The 21,044-nt window shown below is 47.5% G+C and overlaps 1 protein-coding gene across 8 annotated transcripts in view; it reads left to right on the top strand.

Moving 5' to 3' along the window:
- Positions 1 to 21,044, top strand: part of MAGIX (MAGI family member, X-linked) — a 916,967-nt gene that overhangs the window by 855,642 nt on the left and 40,281 nt on the right. For 6 of the 8 annotated variants that reach the window (XM_069645279.1, XM_069645280.1, XM_069645282.1 and 3 more), the window contains one exon: positions 16,871 to 16,918. The exons of 1 other annotated variant lie outside the window; for it this stretch is intronic. In XM_069645279.1, coding sequence (XP_069501380.1) covers positions 16,871 to 16,918 — 48 coding nt within the window. Of the gene's footprint in view, positions 1 to 16,827; positions 16,919 to 21,044 lie in introns of all 8 variants that reach the window. One more of the 8 variants, XM_069645283.1, reaches the window with a different exon arrangement.

Below are 21,044 nucleotides of genomic sequence, written 5' to 3'. Positions count from 1 at the left end.
AACCCAAGGTCTCAGGAAACAAGAAATGTAGCACTCCTGTGCACAAAACCAGGACATCCCCGAGAGGACAGTCCACAGTCAAACCTGTGACTCCTCCACCAGCTGAGGCTGAGTGTGAGGTTCAACCAGAAGATGGTGAATCAGCTACTGATGACACAGACCTGGAAGAAGACCTCCCCCATGTTGGAGATCTGGATCCTAAAGACCATCCTGAGCTGCAGACTTTACTTGCATTTGTATTTGTATTTATTTTATATGTATAGCGCGCCTGGCCCAAAGGCATCTGGGTGCATATCTTAGATTACATTCACATGGTATACAACATAGTAAATTTACAAAGAAGGCATGTAGGGTGAATCACAAAAATATACATATAATGGCCATCAAAAGTGAGTGTCATGTAGCATACATACATCACGGATATAAGGCGTTGATATAATAGGAGTCGGTTAAAGCATATATTAGAAGTCAATTGAAGTAGATAAGGCATGTATATACATAGAGTGAAAAACCTGAGAATAGCGGTTATGCAGGAATAATTTAACGTTCAGTGTGCCATCAGATTTATGCATCGTGGGTGATCAGCCACATCTTGGCTTTGTGCTTAAAGGAGTGGAATGACGGTTCGGTTCTAATAGAGTTAGGCAGTGAGTTCCATAATTTAGAGGCAAGAACTGGGAAGCTCGCCCCGCCTGCTTTCTGCAGTTTATATCTAGGTACGTTAAGACAGTGCTTGGGTGGTTCTCTGCGGGCGGATAGAAGAGTGGTGGGAGAAACGGTTTGCCAAGTAAATGGGGTCCTTATTGGTCACACATTTGTGTGTGAGGGCAAGCGTTTTGAGGGATATTCTTTGGGTGACTGATAGCCAGTGTATACTTCGCCTAGTGTCTGAGATGTGTGAAGATCTGGGGAAGTTGAGGGCTGCCCTGATGGCATTATTTTTCATGACCTGGAGTTTGTTTAAGTTACGTTGACTAGTCCTTAGCTACAATGCATTGCAGTAGTCGAGTTTGGACATAACCAGCGTTCTGGCAAGTGTGGTGAAGTTGGGTGTAGTAAGGAAGGGGCGGCAGGCTGTGATGAGTTTGCACGTGTATGCAGAGGCTGAAATTACAGCATTGATTTGTCTGTTGAGCGAGAGTGTGGATTCAAGGTAGATTCCTAAGGTTTTGGTATCATTGGAGACCTGAATGATATTGCCATCAATATTGAATGCTTTGAAAGCCGGATCCAGTTTGTTGAGACAGTTTTGGGAACCAAGGATGAGGAGCTCTGTCTTGTCGTCATTGAGACAGACCTTGTGTTGGGCCATCCATGCCTGTATGATTTGATAGACCTCGTTAAGAGCCTTAGTGTCCGCAGTATGGTGTCCCGTAATAGTAATGACTATATGGGTGTCATCAGCATAGTTGGTGTAGGTGACACCCAGATAATCGAGTATATCAAAAAGTGGCTTTGTAAACACATTATAGTGTGTAGGGGAAACACAAGACCCTTGGGGGACCCCACATAGGACAGGTGATGGTTCGGCCAAGGCGGACAGGGAGAAGACCCTCATGGACCTATTGTCCAAGAACGATCTGATCCAAGTAGTAGGTTTGTCCGAGAAGTGGGCAGCAGTTTTGAGGTGGCGGTAGAGGATTTGGTGGTTAACCAGGTCAAATGCTGCTGATAAGTCGAGTAGTAATAACAGGGCTAGTCTGCCATTATCTTTGTGATCTCAATTTGTGTTTTTAGGTCAGCACGTGCAATCTCTGTTCCGTGCCTAGGTCGGAAACCAGATTGTGTAAGGCCAAGGAGTTTATTTGATTTCAGATAGCCCTGTATCTGCAAATAGGCGGCACGGTCTAAAACTTTGAGCAGAAAAGGGACGGTGGTGATAGGCCTGTAGTTTGTGGGTATGCTTGGATCCAGGGTTGGGTTTTGCAGGAGAGGGATGACCCAAGCGTCCTTGAGGTTGCCAAGAACGGTACCAGAGTTGAAGGAGGAATTGATGAGGGCAGTGATAAAGGGGGCTAGTTCGTGTGCAGCCTCCTTGATAATAGTGTCTGGGCAGGTATCACCCTGACAGTTAGAAGCATTGAGTTTACTAATGATACTTTCAACTTCCTGGATGGAGAGTGGTGAGAAGTTGAAAGGTGCGTGTGTGTGTGTATGATGGGCATAGTTACAGGATTGGGCTGTGGGTCATTCTGGAGGCAGTTTTGTTTATTGTTCATTTTCTGTTGGAGAGTAGCTATCTTTTCGAAAAGTGCTTTTTGGATGTTGGCACACCAGGTGCTGTCTTTTCTGCAAGTTTCTTGGGGGGAGGAAGGTGCTTCCAACTCCTTCAGAATTTTGAAGAGCTCCCTAGTTTTAGCTTCAGCTTGTATTATGCACATTTTGTAGGTGTCCTTTTTTGCTTGGAAGATAGCCTTCTTGTAGTTAAAGGTAGCAACCATGAGGCTATCTTTGTTGGAGTCACAAGGGAAACTTTTCCAGCGGGCTTCAGCGATTTGTTTTTCTTTATGTAATACTCTTAATTGTGGGGTGAACCACGAGTTAAGGTGCGCACGCTGTTTGGGTTTCCTGGATTTAATGGGTGTGATAGTGTTTATGGCTTTGAGCATAGTGCAGTTGTAAGTGTCAACTAGGGTAGTGGGGTCAGCATATGACAGTGCAATTTTGTTAAGGATGGGCAGAATGATAGGGAGTAATTTGTCGTGTGTAATGTCCTTTTTGTTTCTTGTAGTTATGGCGGGTGCAATGTTCTGTTTTGTGTAGGGGTCATTAGCTGGGATGTTAAAGATGATAATGTGGTGGTCGACCAAGCGCACGGAAGGTTCAATTCTATGTTAATGTTGCAGTTAAGGTCGGCTACCCAGTCGAGTGTTCTCCCCTTGTTGTGGGTGGGTTCACATATGCGATGTGAAAAGCCTAAATTGGAGAGAGCGCTAGCGATGTCCAGTGCGTTGAGGTAATTGGGGTCTAGGAGGCCAAGGTGAGGTCGCCTAGTAGAATAATTTGGGAGTTCAACTTAGTTTTCTCAGCTAGAATGGAGGTGATGTCATCGGTGAAGGAGGTGAGTGGACATGGAAGCCTGTAAATGTGGTGCAAAGTGGCAGAGTTGTTTGGAGAGATGGCGAGTTTGACAGACAGTAACTCGGCAGAAGGGATCTGTACATTAGGGATAATTCTAATGTTGATACTGTCTTTGTGAATAACGGTGACGTCGCCGCCTTTAGACAGGTCAGTGTTGCGGTTGCGTCTGATAATGGAGTATCCACTAGGGATGGCGAGGGAGAGAAGTGGACCAGACGCTGCATGTAGCCAAGTCTCTGTGACGGCCAAGAAGTCAAGGTCTTGAATGGTGATAAGATATGCAATGTCAAGTGCGTGAGCCGGGAGGAACCTGGCATTGATGAGAGCACCCTTGATCATCATGTATTTGGGGGTATTTTTGATGCCAGAGGGTGAGGTGGGAGTTAGTGGTAGGGTTGCTTTCGTTGTCTGGTGAGAGTTACAAGGTTGGTAGGGTGTACATTGGAATCTGGACTTGAGTCTTGCAGAAGGTGGCTCCTGTAGGGCAGACTTAGGCAGAGGTCAAAGACAGTGTCCTACTCTTGAAGGTCTTCGCCAACAGGCAGCTTTCCTGCTGGAAGGGCAAGAGCCAGGGAAGCACAAGTATTTCTGGGAGGATGGCCTCCTCTACAGTGAACCTATTGAGTCTACTCCAGGGACTTACAGAACACTTGTAGTACTTCAGGAGGTGAGACCCCAGTTTCTACAGTTAGAACATGAGATTCCTTAAGTCGGTCACTTAAGTTTTAAGAAGACCAAGGAAAGGATTTCTCTGTATTTCTAATGGCCCAAGATGGGGTCTTATTTAGATAAGTTCTGTAGAAGCCGTCACACTTGTCAGACGTCTGGCAAGATTGGAGCCAAGAACGTGGCACCTTTGGTGCCCCTCCCATTGGTTGGAGTCCCTTTTGAGAGGGTAGGAATCGACATTGTTGGTCGCTTAGACCCTCTCACATCTTCAGGCAACCGATTTATATTGGTTGTGGTAGACCATGCTACCAGGTATCCTGAAACCATACCTATGAGGACTGTTACTGCACAGGCAGTGGCTAAGGCCCTCCTTGGTATTTGTACCAGGGTAGGTTTTTCTAAGGAGGTTATCTCAGACAGGGGGACCAATTTTATGTCCCACTACATGCAAGCCATGTGGAAAAACTGTGGAGTGACCTACACGTTCTCAAATGCCTACCATCCCCAAACCAATGGGTTGGTGGAGAGGTTTAATATAACTATGAAGAGCATGATTGGTGCTTTAGAAGAAACCCTTAGAAGAAAGTGGGACCTTCTACTGCCCTGCCTTCTCTTGCTCATAGAGAAGTCCCTCAAGAAGGGGTTGATTTTAGCCCCTTTGAGCTCCTCTATGGTCATCCAGTTAGAGGTCCATTGGCCCTAATCAAGGAGGGGTTGGAGAGTGCTCCTTCCCACAAGCCAGTGACAGTCACTGACTATGTGTTAGGTCTCCGAAAGGACAATGACACACATGTTGACAGAAGCTTCTGATAACTTGAAAAAAGGGCAGGCTCTGGTTAAACATTGGCATGACCAGAAGGCAAACATGGTTGAGTTTACTCAAGACCAGCTAGTTCTAGTTATGGTACCTACAAGGCAGAGGGCATTACAGGACAAATTGATTAGACCCTGGAAGGTTGTGGGAAAACTTGGAGAGGTCAATTATTTGGTGGACTTGGGCAATCCTAAGGAGGCCCTGAGGGCCTTTCACACCAACCGCCTAAAGGCCTATGTCTCTAGACCAGAACTGGGAGCTTTGCTTCTAGCCTCTGCTCGGAAGGAGGAGGAGAGTGAGCCTCTACCTGACCTCCTAAGGGGACAACCTTACGATGGGAAGATAGAAGGAGTTAATCTCTCCTCTTCTGATCTGACACTGGAACAACCGGAGGAGTGCAAAATTCTGTTAAATCAGTTTGCCCCTCTGTTTTCACTATCACCAGGCTTGACCCCTTGGGGCCAGCATGAGATTCTCACTGATGACCGTCTACCTGTCAAAAGCAGGGGCTACAGGATGTCAGACCATATAAGAACTCACATAAAGGAAGAGGTCAAGAAGATGCTTGATCTTGGGGTAATAGAGCCATCCAGTCCATGGGCTAGTCTTGGTGTTCTAGTGCCAAATGCAGGATCCAAGGAATTGAGATTCTGGCCCTCATTACGACCCTGGCGGAAAGTGACTGACCGGAGCGCCACAGCGTAAATAGCGTTTCCGCCATTGCACGAAGGAGCAAAGTGCGGCCCATTCCGACCCATCGGGCACGAGCACCACGCCACGGCGGAAGTGCAAAGTCCGCGATGGCGGAAATGACCCCAAAACGGCCCACACCGCCGCCGTACGGCGCCCTAGGTGCTATACCGCCACCCCTCTTAGCGGTCACCGCAGTGTGCGCCTACCGGAAAGTACGGTGACCGGAAATATACGGAAACGGAAGTAAAAACATGGGCCCGGAACGGGAAACATCCCGCCGTACACCTATAAAACCACTAAAACCACACAACCACTAAAATCACTACCCTGAAACACACCCCAACCCGTCACCCACCCTAGCGAAACCAAGAAAAATGGGGAAAGTAGCGAAGAAAGCGTGCGACCGCAAGCGGCAGGTCCACTTCTCCCGTGAGGAACTCACCGTGCTAACAGAGACCCTCCAGGAGAATGCTGCCGTCGTCTTCTCCACGCAAATGACCAGAACGGCACTTGCAAACAAGAAGACCATATGGGCTCTGGTGGCACAGCGGGTAAGTGCGGTGGGGACCGCACCCCGCACCCCACAGCAATGCCGCAAGCGATGGGACGACCTGCGGATACGCGTCCGCAGCATACTCTCTGCCAACCGCAACATTGCCACAGCCACCGGGGGAGGTCCTGAATCACCCATCAAGTTGACCCCCTGGGAAGAAATCTGTGCCTCCACCATCGGAATGGAGAGCATAGAGGGAGTCGGAGGGATGGAGAAAGGAGTGCAGACATCCGAAGATACAGGTAGGTGGGCCAGATAAAACAATGCCAAATCCACACAGTCCATCCATGTGAAGTACCATGCGTCCACATAGTGCAACAGAAACACATGTCCAGGAGAACGTCCACACACATCGGCCTGATAGCGCACGTTAAAACCCACAATAAATACATAAATAATTAAAAACCCCTAATACACGCACTACACGTGCAGCAGGCACACCCTAACTGCAGGCTGCCAAACAACTGCACCCTCACTCCACACACAAATTAAAGCACCTCCAAGGCCCCGACCCAAATCACCCTCAGGTACCACCCCAAAGCATGTGATACAATGCCATTCCAATTCCCACAGACCCATCAATAACCCTCGCCCTCCTTTAATCCACCACAGGGTCCGATCCAAACGACGAGCTACAGGACACCCCTACCAGCACACCTGCAAAGAGGGCCAAGACCAACGGCCAGAGACCCTCCACCTCAGCTGCACGCATCAAGACACGGCAGCAGCACAAATCAGGTGGCAGCACAGAGGAGGGAACATCAACAGGCACCCCAGCAGCCAGCATGCCCACAACACCACCACCACAGGTCCCCCCAATGGATGCCACAGAAGGCACTGCCTCTGGTGGCAGCAGCACCATAGGTGACACCCCATTGATGGCAGCATGCTCGGACACAGAAAACGGGGATGTCGAAGTCAGATCCATCCATGACCTGTCCCAATCCCCCTGTCTGTCCCATCCCGTACAACATGAGGATACCACGCAGGGGCACCCACAAGACGACGACTGGCCATCCCCAACAAGCCCTGTGGCAAGGCAACATGAGGACAACAGCCCCTCTGTGACACCCCCGCAAATGGCCATGGCCCAGCAGAGGCAACAGTCCCTCGACCAGTTAATCGTACAACAGCAGCAACTGGCCACACTCCTCAAGGACCATGCCGATGAATGTGGGGCCACTAAGGCAGACATAGAAACATCAACTGAGACACTTAGGGCAGAAATGGAGAGAGGTACAGAGACGCTAAGGGCACAAATGGAGAGTAGCACCGAGAGCCTGAGAGTCCAAATGGAGAGTTTCACCGAGAGCCTGAGAGTCCAAATGGAGAGTAGCACCGAGAGCCTGAGAGTCCAAATGGAGAGAAGCACCGAGAGCCTGAGGGGGGAACTGCATGCGACGTCCAAAGACGTATGTGCCGAACTTGCCGCAGTGCGCCGTGTGCTCACTGAGCTCTCGCAAACCCTTAGGGACATGCATGGACGTGAGCAGGCAGACACATCATCCGTTGCAAGTTCCGTCCAGGGCAGCCCCCAACGTAGATCTGGAAGGAACCTGCGCTCCACAGGCAGGGGTGCCCCTGATACCCGCAGAGGGGGCTTGCAATAGCGACAGCCCACTGACAATGAGCATCTTTGGACACTGGTGTTCGGGGGGGAGGTAGGAGGGTGGAGGGGGTGTGTTGGGCTCACTTGGGTGGCGGGTCGATAGGGTGTTCAACATGACATCACATATGCCATAAAAAGTGCACGATCAACCAATGAGATGTGTGGACATTGATCTTTGTGTACTAGGCCATCATAGGCGTACAGTCCATATTGTGCATGTCCCAGACACACGCAGTGCCACGAGTCCCGTGTCCATGTATCAGCCACCAGGCGTGAGTACTAGAAGCATGCATCAATGAGATGCTGACGAATGTCATGGGCCTCCGGTGCCTCGCAGACTCCATGAGGTGCAGCCACATCCCCACCCCCATCATGACCATCATCAGGTGCTTGCAGTTCTGCGTCAGGGGGCATGGGCACATTTCTACGTACGCACATGTTGTGGAGCATGACACATGCCATGACCATCTTTGCAACCTTCTCATGGCGGTACAGGAGTGCCCCGCCAGACCTGCTGAGGCAGCGGAAACGAGTCTTCAGTAGGCCGAATGCCTGTTCAATGACTACACGGGTACGTGAGTGGGCATGGTTGTAGTCCTCCTCATGCTGGTCCCGTGGGTTCCGGACTGGTGTGAGGAGCCATCTCTTCAGTGGATATCCAGCATCACCTGTATGTGGACGAGAAACGTATGATGTGGAATGCCATTGATACGTACGCACACCCCCCCCCCTTCCTGCCAGGTCATTGCCAAATCACATACCCCACATAATCGTGCATGTAATGAGACTCACCGAGTAGCCAGGATCTGTTCCCTGCGTGTCGCTCCATGTAGCGTGGTATTGTGGAGTTCCTCAAGACCATAGAATCATGGGTTGATCCAGGGAATCGGGCACAACAATGTGTAATGATCCTGTTGGAGTCACACACCATTTGTACATTCAGGGAATGAAATTGTTTTCGGTTGCGGTACTGGGCCTCCATGGCATGTGGGACGACCAATTCCACATGGGTGCAGTCGATGGCACCAATGCATCCCGGTATGCCGGCAAGTGCATGGAATCCCACTTTTGTGTTGGTAATTTCCTGCTCCGAGCGTGGTAGAGAGATGTAGTCGTCTGCGTGCTGCAGGAGGGCATCGAGCACTTGAAATAGTGTCCGTGAGAACAGTGGCTGAGAAATGCCATGCAACTGTCCGACTGTGTGCTGGTAGGTGCCTGTGGCCAGGAAGTGGAGTACAGACACCACCTTCAGTAGGGGTGGGATGGCGGTTGGGCTATCTATCATGCTGACAAGGTCAGCCTGTGTCATGTCCACAATGGCGGCTATGGTGTCCCGGTCCAGACGGTAGAGGGTGTGGATCTGCTCATCAGTGAGGTTGAACGGATGTGCTCGGAGGCGTGGGATTGCGGGCTGCCTGCGTGGTGGTAGTGGCTGTGCTGGTGGGCCTTGCTGGCCCTGCCTTGCCCTCCTCCTCCTCCTGCGTCTCCTCCGTGCGGCTGGTTGTAGTTGGTGTTCGTCTTCTTCTTGGAGTTGGAGCACTTGCAGTGCTATCAGGTCCCCCAGGGCCAACATCGCGAGTCCTGCCGGTAGCATTTCGGTGTGGTTGTGGGAGGAGACTGGCTGTGCAATTTATGTGTTTTCAGGCTGTATGGCCTCCACCTGTGGTGATTAATTCCACCTGTGCAAACTGCTCTCCCCTTTGGCCGAGCACGTCCCGCGCACAACGCTGCAATTCGGGGAATGGCATCTTGCTATTGCAATCATGTATTTGTACCCGATGGCCGTGTAAGATTGGTTGATATGTTCATTCTGCTGTGGTCCCATTGTTTCACATACTATCTGTGCAGTCGCGAACAGACTTGTGAAGGGTCAGTGGAACGTAGTACTCGAGTAACGGTGGGCCCTCATGCATCACTGTACCGAGTTGCAACGACGGGCGGGGCGTCCCATTTGTGGGTGAAGGCAGTTGCCATTTTCACACACAGCCGCACTCGATGGAATAATTAGTGATTTCAAACGGCCACAGATGCCTTTTCGACGTGATGTTGCAAATGAGGAATTCGAAGGGCGGCGCTTTCGGTTTCCAGCTAGCGGCGAGGAGATGCCCACAGGTCTGACTGCAAATATAACGTTCTATTGTTCAATGTCCTTGAGACAGGGCCCATGGCGAGGAAGCAATGATTGATATGAATAGTTTGGGATGCGCAATAGCTACGTGGGCGATGAGGCCGGCCGTTCCCAAATACATGTTACTTCACAACACTGGAATTACGGGCTGGGGCACTGTGGATTTTGCAGGCTGCATAACGCACAGACTCAATGGATGTTTCTAATGTTATGTGAGTAATTATTCAGGCGTTTTGATCCCGGGATGAGGGAATGATGAATGGATGCATGGGCAGGTGATTCGATACAGAGTTTGCCATGTACAGGGCTTCTTGGGATCTATCCGCCTCCCCTGCGCTATGTGATGCAGGGCTGCCATAGTGGGACCATCGTCTATCTGGCCTTGTTGAGCCCTCCCTGTCTCGACGCGCCCTCAGACACTTGTGTCCATGCACGTTAACATTCCCATCTGATGGATTCTGTTTTGACAGACGCATGCACAGGTACACTCGTTTGTGATGGTGTTTGCACCTCGATATAGATGGTTATGAGTCGCAAGTGGTTTTGGGGTGGTGATGATCCTTTGGAGTGGGCTAGCATGCATATGGCTGTGGACTTCGTGTGATCATTGAAGTGAGTTGTTGGAATGTAGTTCTGATGGCCATTCTGTTCTTTTTCTTTTCTTTTGGTTGACAGGTATCTCCTCCCCTTTTGCCACTGCCATCTGTATGCCACTCCTGCAGATGGGTTTTACTCCCGACACCTGCTGCTTCGTGTTAATCAGTGGAGCAGCATTACGATCTTATGGGACGATCGCCAATGGCCCACATGCCCTTACGCAGTACTGGTGGCTCGGAGCAACATTTCGGCCTTTCAGCTGGACTAGTGCCTCCCCATTGGGACGGCCCTGCGGTTCTGTGCGCTTCCATGTTGCCTTTTCGTACGTGAATGTGGCTCTGTGTACCATGGGGGAACAGGGCGACACACAAGTAGTGGCTGGTCATTTCTTGCGGATGCAGCCCACAATGGTGATTAGTGTTTTGGAGTTCATGGCCTGATGGCTGTATGGGCTTGGTGACTTTGATGTGCATTAAATTTCTATTCTGATTTGGCCCGTGTAGCGTTTTTCTTTGCAAGTGATGTGGCATATGCCTATTTGGGGGGCGATGTATTGTGAGGAGATCTGCATTGGGTTCCAGCTTCGGAGTTTAGTTGCGTGGTACTGTACTGGGCGCGTTTGCCTACTAGGCCCGTGAGGTCAGGGATGGGGGCTGCCAATATGACAGTTTGAATGTTGTCATGCTCAGGGGCGGGGGATTGGGTTTTGTGTAACAGATGCCGGTCAGCCAGGTGGACTGGTGGAATGATGTGAATCTCGGAATATTGCTGGTCACAGGTGCCTGTGTTTGCGTGCATTTCTTGGTGGGGGACTGTGGTCATGTCCATTGGGATGGCTTCTGTATTCGTGCCATCTGTGCCCTGCAGCTCCCATTGGCCCCTCTTGTGTTTCTTTTCTTCGTTGCCATGCATGGGTGACTTGTACATTTCAATGGTTGCATTGTGACTTCATTGCACCTACGGGGAGTTGTACTTTGTGGGCAGGGAGCGGTGTACAGGCACTCAGTGGGGCCGTTTACGGTTGATTCGCGATGCCGTACTTCTCACCATGGCGGAATGGTACATTACGCCATGCCTGATGGCGTTAGGTACATGTCCGCTAGGGTCGGAATTGGCGTACCCTTGCGCCATGGTGGTGTTTGCGGTTTCGCATGGCGCGCGCGCGCGTGCTTGGTGCAGTTAGCGTTGGCGTTCACTACGGTGTCGCTAATGGCTTCGTACTTTGCGGTGACGGGTCATAGTCGCACCGAGCGCTATTCGATGGCGGTATTGCATTTCCGCCATCGTTTTCCGATTTCCGCCAGGGTCGTAATGAGGGCCTCTGTGTGGACAATAGAGCTCTTAATGCAGTCACCATGACATAGTGGCCCAACAGTTCTGATTGTCTTAGATGAGCTGAGAGGCTCAAGAGAGTTGACAGGCCTAGGCGCTCTGACTGGCCGAAGAGAGTGGAGTGGCACAAGATCTCTGACCATCCCAAGACTAGCCCCAGACAGTTGGCATACACAGGAAACAAAGAGACCTGAGCATGTTTCGAGATCAGAACACCTCAAGCAGTTGTAGAGAATCCTCTAGGAAATACAGTTTATTCCATTGCCTGTCCTGGCAAGAATGAAGACTATTTAAATATATATCATTGGTCATGTGTTCTGTTGCTATGCCATGCTTCCCCCACTGTTGGGAGTTTCTTTGTACACCTTCCCTGCAATATCCTTGATATCATGGATGTTGAAGCTGTAGACGTTTCCTTGGAGGATTATCCTTTTGGCCCCACCTGGGAACAGTAAGACTGGTTTCCCGACTAGCTAGCCCTGTCTACAGAGGCACCCAATACTTAAGCGTTCATCCCAAGATACTCATGAGGAAAGTTGGCTGGATTCTAACCACAATCCTGGATCCCTGACTCCATGGTTCTTGAATATCAACACTACACCATCTAGACCGCCATGAGGAGTGCATAGGGATCCTCACATCTGCAAGAGATCCATCTACTAAGAAGACATAAGCCAAAAAGTGGAGACTTGTGTCTGTGTGTTTTTTACATAACCTTCAACCAACAACCTTGCAACTTCATCAGCTGCTGTCCTATCTGCTTCACTTGGCCAAAAGGCAAGTACACTTATTGTGCATTTTCCAGCAATCACATATTAGTCAACTTGTGTTGATGCCCCATCATTCTTCTTTCACCCCACTGTTAATCAGTTAGTTAAGTTGTTGATGCATTCCTACACATCTTAACTCAAACAAAGGCATTCCACTGAGCTGAACCCAGTATTGACTGCTCAAATGAAATCTCCTTTCAATCCCATTAACATAGTTCTTTTCTGGGAAAGGGGACTTTCTTTTGCTCCATTACATCAGCTAGAAAAGTGGGAGCAATGCAATCCAACAGACTCTAAATACATTTTTCATGATAGTCACAATGGTGTTAATATTTCACACTTGTTTTCTGTCCTAAAGTTGTATCTTGCTTTACTTCAATTAAACAATCTCTGCCCACTTACCTATGCCACTGTTGCATCCCTGCAGAGCGAACCTTTCATTGCTTGGATGAAACAGGTTCTGCAGTTTTGCATTGGTGGGATCAAGGACTTCAGAGCGTCAAGCAAAGATGGTCTCTTTCAAAGCAACAGTTCTTATGCTTGACCATTAGTTGTATCAACTAGTGCCACTCTGTGGGAGGAAGACCAGTCAACATCCGGTAATGGTGCACACTAAGAGCAAAGGCAGCCACACTGATGTGACACTACACAACATCTGCAGGGAAACAGCATTGAAAACCCTTCAAGCATTCGCCAAACACTACTGTTTAGATTTTGATGGCAGATTAGAGCCCTCTGTGTACCATATTTTTCTGTAAGGTGAGACTAGCCTATCCCACCTCTCTAATTTTATGATGTTCTGCTTGACATTCTGTTTAAGGATCTGACTCTATGAAAGGTTCAATGATAGGGAACAATGAGTTGCTTACTGTGACGATCAGTAGTTGTTTTCTCTTCTCCCTGAGGCGAAGCCCTTTCACACGAGGCCAGGGAGGTGAGGCTGCTACCCAATAGTCCCCCTGGAAGTGGTATAATGCAGGAGGATCTCATTGGGAGGGACTCCCCCTCTAGGGATGAGTACGACCATCAAGGGTACAGCCCTTGTAACATCAACACACCCCCACACACTCTAACCTATCTTTCCTCTAATAAAATGTTCTTAGAGAGTAAACCTGTGTATTGTTATCAGGTGGAGAACTATAGAGAACCTGAAAGTACTATGAAGAGGAAGAGTGTAGGAAACATGAAGATCACTTGCCACACAAGTACTGGTTTGAGGTGGCCCTGCGCCCGTATCAAGATCAAACAACAAAAGAGATGAAGGACTTATACAACAAGCCGATTGGGAACCGGCTACATTGTATAAAAGTTAAAGCGGGAAAAAAATACCTGCCAAATCCAGCGCATACAGGCAGCAGCTGTGGAAACTCTCAGGCGCTGTAGTTTCAAAGATGCTTGGGGCACCAGAGAAGGCGACACATGTAGGACGCTTCAGAGCTACTGCAGCCTTTCTTCTCGGGGGCGACAGGAGCCGATGCCGTAGGCCAGAAGGAAAATGAACCACGCAAGGAAGTACCGCACTGATGTGAGACTCACGGAGAGAAACCCAACAAAGCCGAGCTGCAGAGAGGGAGATTGTGCTGCCGTCGCAGATGCAGAGAGAACCATTGAGAAGCCGAGTGTTGCAGAGGGAAGCCGCACGGTCCTCGCAGATGCAGAGAGAAACCCGAAGCAGCAGAGAGGCAAATCCTTGTCCCTGGAAGCCCCAGTGACGTAACAACATCCCTGTGAAGGTGAAGGGAGGTACGGGAGACCCAGTGGGGATTTGGGGCTAGAAGGGAAGCAGGCATTAAAGACTCTCCCTTGGCCTAATAGTTGGGTCACCCAGATTGGCTCTCATGTGCGGCAGACCTACCTGAAATCTCCTCTTCTTTGTGTCAGTGGATGGGGGAATTCCACTGACCACAAGAGAAGGGTCAGGGACCCACATCCAAGAAGAATAAGAGAAATCAGGGTCAGTAACCCTAACCAAGAGAATAATACAAACCATCTTCCTCATGGCAGTACTTGGCAGGTTAGTGAACCAGGCCTGCTGACTCAGAGAAGAAGAACTTGGGTCTGGGACCCAATCACAGTTGGAACTCTATATGGCATTAAACAAAGGAGTCACTGGAGTGACCAGGGGATGGGAGTCATTCCCCCTGTTCTAGTGTGACTGCAACGTTATAATGAGAAACATTAGGATATCAAGTGGCGGAAGTCAGAACAAGCTTCCAGCATTCCCCCTGGCATTTGACTACAATGTGTTAAAACAACTTTTCAAGCAGGGGAAGGGAAGCATTCCCCCTTATACATCAATGACCCAACAGGAGAAGGGTTGTTGGATTTGTTTTGTGTTTGTTTGTGGACACTTTCAATCAGGGGAAGGGAGTCATTCCCCCTGGTGAGAACTATTGAAATTCCCAAACAGAACTGTGATGACAAAACTGGGAGAAGGGATCCATTCTCCTGGGCAACAAGCAGTTTAGCCTTGTCTACTTTAGTTATAAGTGTGAAGGGCAGAATTAGGTATTTTGACACAGGACAGTGGACACTTAAGTTAAACGGACATTCTGACTGATCCCTTTTAGTCTTTAGTTCAGGCAGAGAAACCCCTCATAGAAATAGGGCCAGATAGGCTTTTCTCTTTCTTTTCACCAAGAATGAAAGTCTTTACCAACAACCATTCCACCTGTATGGCCGTCTCCTCCTTCTGCACCCTTACAGTTATCTATAACTGTTGTTCTCTAGTGTTGGTATATGTCATAGATTGACTTGCGGCCAACCCACATCCCCATCTAGGCTTGGGTATTTAATTAGTTTACAATACTATACAAATCCTATGAGTCTGAAAATAGCTTCCAGGGATGGAGCGTAAGCCGCTTACCCTCATTGGTTGTGGGGAAAATGGGCCAAAATGTGGTAGATGGGATATACATGGAAAGTCTTTTGTATGCTATTATAACCTTATTTTGTTGTACACCAAGAATCCATGTAGCAGCTGATGGTCACCACACCTAGTTTCAATAATTGAGAGTAACTCTAATAGGTACTTATTTGAATACTGTAGTAGTGGCACCACACAATCAACTCAAGGAAGATCTCCAACTGTAGATGTTCAAAGTAAAGACAAGGCCATTAAAGATCCTGTGGACTATTAGTTTATCTTCAATTAATAGAATAAAAAATATGATTTAATATGAAGTAAACTCGTAATGTGGCAATACCTTAATTTTTCAAGCAATTTTCACATCAAACTTCAACCTTTCCGGAGAATAAGTTGCATCCTACGGTAGCAACACCATACAAAAATTGTGTTAAAAAACACAGGAAAAAAAGCCTACAAATATTTCACAATACTGGTGACTTTACTAATGTGCCTAAAATGTGTGCTTCTTCAGGGCATCAGGTAGTATTCAATTGTGTGATACTAAATCTTAATGTTCCTTAAATGTCTCCTTATAGTTTTATTAATTTCTTCAATGAACAGAATTTTCTTGTTAGATCGGTAACACGCTTTGCAGTGCTCCACATATTACTAGATAACTTAAATGAATCTATCGGATTAAACCTGGTTCAAGATTACCAACCTGTATATGATAAATAATACTCATGTGGATATAACTTTAGGCGAATATTAAGACAAGTATGGAAAGATCCAAATGTCAATATAATAAAAAAAGAATGTACACTAGTTTTGATTCAATTCATTATACGTGTCCTAATATCCTCCAGGATCTTTATTTTCCTTATAACTTTATTATGTCTCAAGGATTCATAGCCTGAAACAGTCAATATTCAAGCATGTAAATCGGTATGATAGATACCAACTGTGGATCACTACAGTTATAGGTAAGTAACTATTTCTTACCCCTGGGGGATACCCCTGAGGTGCTATTCGTGATAGATTAATCCGCGACCACTTGTACCTGATACACAAGAGTTCTTGGTGAGTATATTGGGTGTGGAGTTGCCAAGCTGTCCTTGTTGAGATCATGCTTACTACAGTAGATTACATTAAACTATGTCGTGCCACAAAGACTGCACAGAGCCAATTATCAAACAGAGACTGACAGACATGTGCTTTATCTAAAAAAGAGTTGTGGATCCATAGGAGGCTGTTTTATCTAAGAACAAATTTGATTCAGACTCTAATAATGAGCTGCAGGAGAAGAATGGCCATAGGCTGGCGATGTCATCACTGTGCATAACTCTGCTAACACTTCTCAATGAGTTCTCACTAATCTAGGTATGTTAGTATGTGAGTTGACAGAAACAAAAGTGAACACAAGAACTCAAATGGATTGGTGCTTTAAAAATAATCTAGACCTTTGACACCCGGCCGAGCAAGATACATTGCAGATTATGCCACATAAAATACCAGTGTATGATCTTGAAACTTTTTGTTGGGCACTCCTTTGCTAACATGTCTCTTATTCTCTTTCACCTTTGTTCTTTTTCGCCTGCCATTTTTCATCTTTGCTTTTCCTGTCCCTTTCACTCATCATTTCTCTTATGTTACTTGTACACTCTCCCATCTCTGTCACTGTTTCGTCCATGTATGTCTCCACCCCCCCCCATCCCTTTTCCTCCTTCCTGCAGGGATGGATCTCTTCAACGTTTCTCTCTGTGTTGCTAATTCCAGACGCGGTGACCCCTGCTTCTACCTCATTGGACGCACGGATTGTAAATGGTTTGTGCTTTAGAAGTGAAGGATTTTCCCCTCCTCCCCCAAACACTTATCCTAAACCATATCCTCAACAATTTCCTATGGTTCTTGCACTGTTAATGCAGAGGGTGGAAGTTGAGTTATATGGGTATGTTACCTGGGTCCTCCTCATCTTAGTGGTGCAGGGTGGGGGCGAGTGTTGGGGCATGTGACCTGTAATGCTTCTCTGAGTTCTACTTCACCTTGTGCTGCAAGGACTGTTGAGGTGAGTATGGGTGTGTGCTGTTAAGAATTGGTGAAGAAAGGCCCTGAATGAGGTCCCTGTGACTTTTCTTGGTCCTGGTTACCATAGCGGTGCAGGCTCTGGTGCGCTGATTCTCAGGTTTGTGCTTGTTATGTAGATGCCAGACCCTGCTTTCCTGACTGGTCCAGAGCTTGTGCGGACAACTCTAGGGGCATTTTCCCATGACAATACAGTGCCCTGCTTCCCCTAGTATTGCAGGAGCTAGTGAGCTGAGTCTCAGGGTTCTGTCCCTATTAAGATGCATTTATTTACTGATGATTTCCAAATGCACTGTGCTACACATGTGCTGTGTCAGAACACCAAGAGATCAGTAGAAAGGGATGAAGAAGGATCTTCTCATGAAGGTTTAGCAGAATACTATGAACCACTTCATTAATGAAAATGAAGTAGTACTCTTGTATCCACAGCATTTGATACAGATTGTTTCATGCCGCTCGACTGCTGCACCCTAGGTTCTGACTCCAAAGTGTGTTTGGTAGAATGTGATAGGCATCAAATGTGAACCGCAGGTCTGTGAAAGTGTATGAGAATATGTTAGCTTTCCTAGAGTCCAGGAAAGTATGCAGTTGCTTTTAGCAGTTTAAGCCTCTCACAAATAGGAAAGGAAACATTTACAGTAGGGCTGGTAAAACAATACAGCCCAATAACATATTCAGTGGCGTGATCACAAAGGACTCTGGAGGCTATTGGTGAAGCAAAACAGCAAAACATGATTGTGTGGTCTTTTCACTATGACAGAAAGAAAATGTGGATGGTTAAACTTAGTGGCGGGGTGCAGTGGTGCTTCAGCCAATTTAAAATCAGCAGTTCACGGTCTCAGAAAAGGGTAGCTCACAAGCTCAATGGGGGTAAGATTACAGCTTCAGAAGGGAAGATCTCAAAGGCTCAGAAAAGGACAGCTCACAGGCTTAAAGGGGGCAAGCCACAAGCCAAGAACCGGGCAGCTCACAGGATCAGAAGAAAACAGCTTGCATGCTTAGAAAGAGAATGTGGACATGGTCAGAAAAGGACAACTCACAGGCTTAGAAGGGGGTGTCCCACAGATTTAGGGGGGATCAGCTCACATTCTCAGGAGTTCGTCCAAATGTCTGGGAGTCCCTTTACTGAAAACGAACCCGGGCAAATAACCTGTTCTATGGGTAGGTTACCACTCGGGGCGGTCTACAACCACGTTTTAGCCCACTGTACCTTTCACAGAGGAGAAATAACCATTTGCATATCAGTCTGGTCCCACCCACCTGGGCAGTCCAGCACTGACATGCTAGGCAATTCTCCTCTGAACAAGTGTACCAATAGCAACCCCAGACACGTGGTTCGGCCTAGTCGTGCCTCATCAGTGAGGTGAAGCAAGTATCCAGGTCTGGAATACCCTGGGTAACATAGGTTGAAACCCCAAGTCCCTAAACATTTCAACAAAGGTCTGGGAGCCCCTCTACCGAGAATGGACACGGCTAAATAACCTGTTCTATGGGTAGGTTTTGCACATTGTCCACAGGCAACATCTCCCAGGCTCAAGAGAGGACAGCTGACAGGCCCAGGAAGCGAGAGCACACCAGAACAGGAGAGGTCAGGAGACAACACTGTGTCTCATGGGAAGATTAGCATTTGGCTTCAATGTGAATATATTCCAAGTGGAGAACATCACCTGTGCCTACAAGGGGGCGGCTGAAATGTTTAGAAGGGAAGCACACAAGCTTGGAAAAGAAATTCCGCTAAACTTCAGAAAAGATGATACACAAGACTTTATTTTTGGACAGGGACATTGTTTTCAAAGATAGACGTCATGTCTCAAAAGTAGGAAGCAAAGTCAATCTCAAACTGGATCTTATTTTTAAAGATAAATTTAAGTTCCAGGGACGATTGAGGAGCAAGCATGGCTATGAGACTGTGGCAGTCTACAGAAACTGTTTTCTGGACATCACTCATTGGTTTTCTGTGGATTGAATATATTTTGTTTAAGGTGGTATAAGCCTTGATCACGTGTAAGCATGGCCTTGGGCAGTTAGCCATTCATGAGCAGGGGTGTCAAGGGACCACCCACCAGACCGGGGAAGTAACCTCTCCAAGTGACTTGCTTTCAGCCCTTGTTTGTCAAGCACTGATCAGTGTTCGTTTTACTCCTCCAGCTTTCTCCCCCAAATTCCAGGCAGCTTGAAGGATTTAAGTGTCCAAACTGTAACCATTAAAAAAAAAACATTTGGAATGGATGCTTAGCAGGCATACAGTAAAAAAGGAAACAAGTACAGAATATAGTAGCCCCTCTCCCGATCCCCAAATACAAGTACATGTGATGGATCAGGCAGGTAAATATAATTGACCCATACAGAATTATGAATAAGTCAAAGGCGGCCAGGCAGGTATAAGGGCATGAAGAACCTCTACAGACTGTGTTCACAAGGACTGGGGTCTGAGGCATAACTGACACCTGTGTCAAGACAATAAAGAAAAGGAGCAGAAATGTGAACAGAAAACACCCCTTAAGAATCATTCTAACAAAGACACAAGCAGGTAAGTCTAAAAACAAAAGGGGATGAAGATGGAAGAAGAAAGAAAGAAGCGAAAGAAATGGGAGGTCGCATGTATGATTCATTGTATAAGGCCTGACTTGTTTTATTTGTATCAGCTAAGTGCCTTTACCGGTGGGAAATCTTTTCTCTGGCATACACCAAGGAGATGACAGCCAAAAGATCTTTTCAAATGGGAGTTCATGCTATAAGGATTTCATTTTTTTTCATAATTTGATCCCGATAAGCCCAAGTCATACTTCCCCGGGTCAGGTTCGGGACTCACATGGAGATCCATAGCAACAATAGCAACAGATCATGAGGCAATGCCTGGCCCACAGCCAATTCCATATGGGCGATGTCCTAAAAGTCAACCACATGCTCACATTCTCAGAACATATAGACATGAGGGCCCAAACAACTCTTGCATACATCATTGGAAGCCAGCTTGCACTGTGAATGTATTACCAAGCTCCAATATATTCTGTAATTAATCCCTTTTGTACACACATTGAATAATGGTGGTAGAATCACAGCTCCCCACACTTTTCTATAGAGTGGATGCAGAGAGAGAGTGGGTGGAGCTAAGTGTAAATAATGATGGAACCTCATGCAGCTGAGCTTAGAGAACTGTGAAGAGCATATGAAACACTACCAGTGGCTCATTACCCTTTGATTTCACATTTTTCCAGCTTGTACTTAAAACAGAATTCCAACTAGAACTACGTAACATCTACCCAGACATCACTAATCTTGGGAAGGCCTGCCCTCACACAGAAACTCCAATTAAGTTTCTTGTTCCTCAGCTTAGTTGCGGGATCACCCCTGATCCCACTCCCCGCTTTCACCTGATTACGCAGCAAGATTGTACAGACAGGACAGGACCACAGGTACCTTCCTGGCACAGTACCGGCTACAGAGAGAGCCAGGGATCCTTGTACTCACGTACGTGACGTACATGAATAGATCATGTGCTCTGTTCCATGTTTTGAGTCCTTTCCACTAATCCGGATTACAAACGAAACGCAAACGATAAAGCTCCTTTCTGATGCTTGTTAATCTGCTTAGAATCACATGCTGTGCATATGGTCCGACATCCAATGGTAACCGCAGAGTATTGCATCTTGTCTTTCGGGGACCGAAAGGGGACGTCAGCATAGGCGTGCCTGTAACACTATCCCTATCGTGACGTGTGTAGTACCCAAAATCCCTCACGCGCCGAGGTCCCTCAGATTGTTTTTTTCCGCCCAGATAACTGGTCGCCCTTTAGCGGAGCTCTTACTAGAGACATTGTTTATCTTACTGAATTGTCGGTTTATTCCCCATTAAGTCACTTTGCCCA

The sequence above is a fragment of the Ambystoma mexicanum genome, chromosome 2p, assembly GCF_040938575.1.
Source record: "Ambystoma mexicanum isolate Mex_15411 chromosome 2p, UKY_AmexF1_1, whole genome shotgun sequence".
Classification (NCBI taxonomy): domain Eukaryota; kingdom Metazoa; phylum Chordata; class Amphibia; order Caudata; family Ambystomatidae; genus Ambystoma; species Ambystoma mexicanum.
This window is presented reverse-complemented; position numbering and strand designations above follow the sequence as displayed.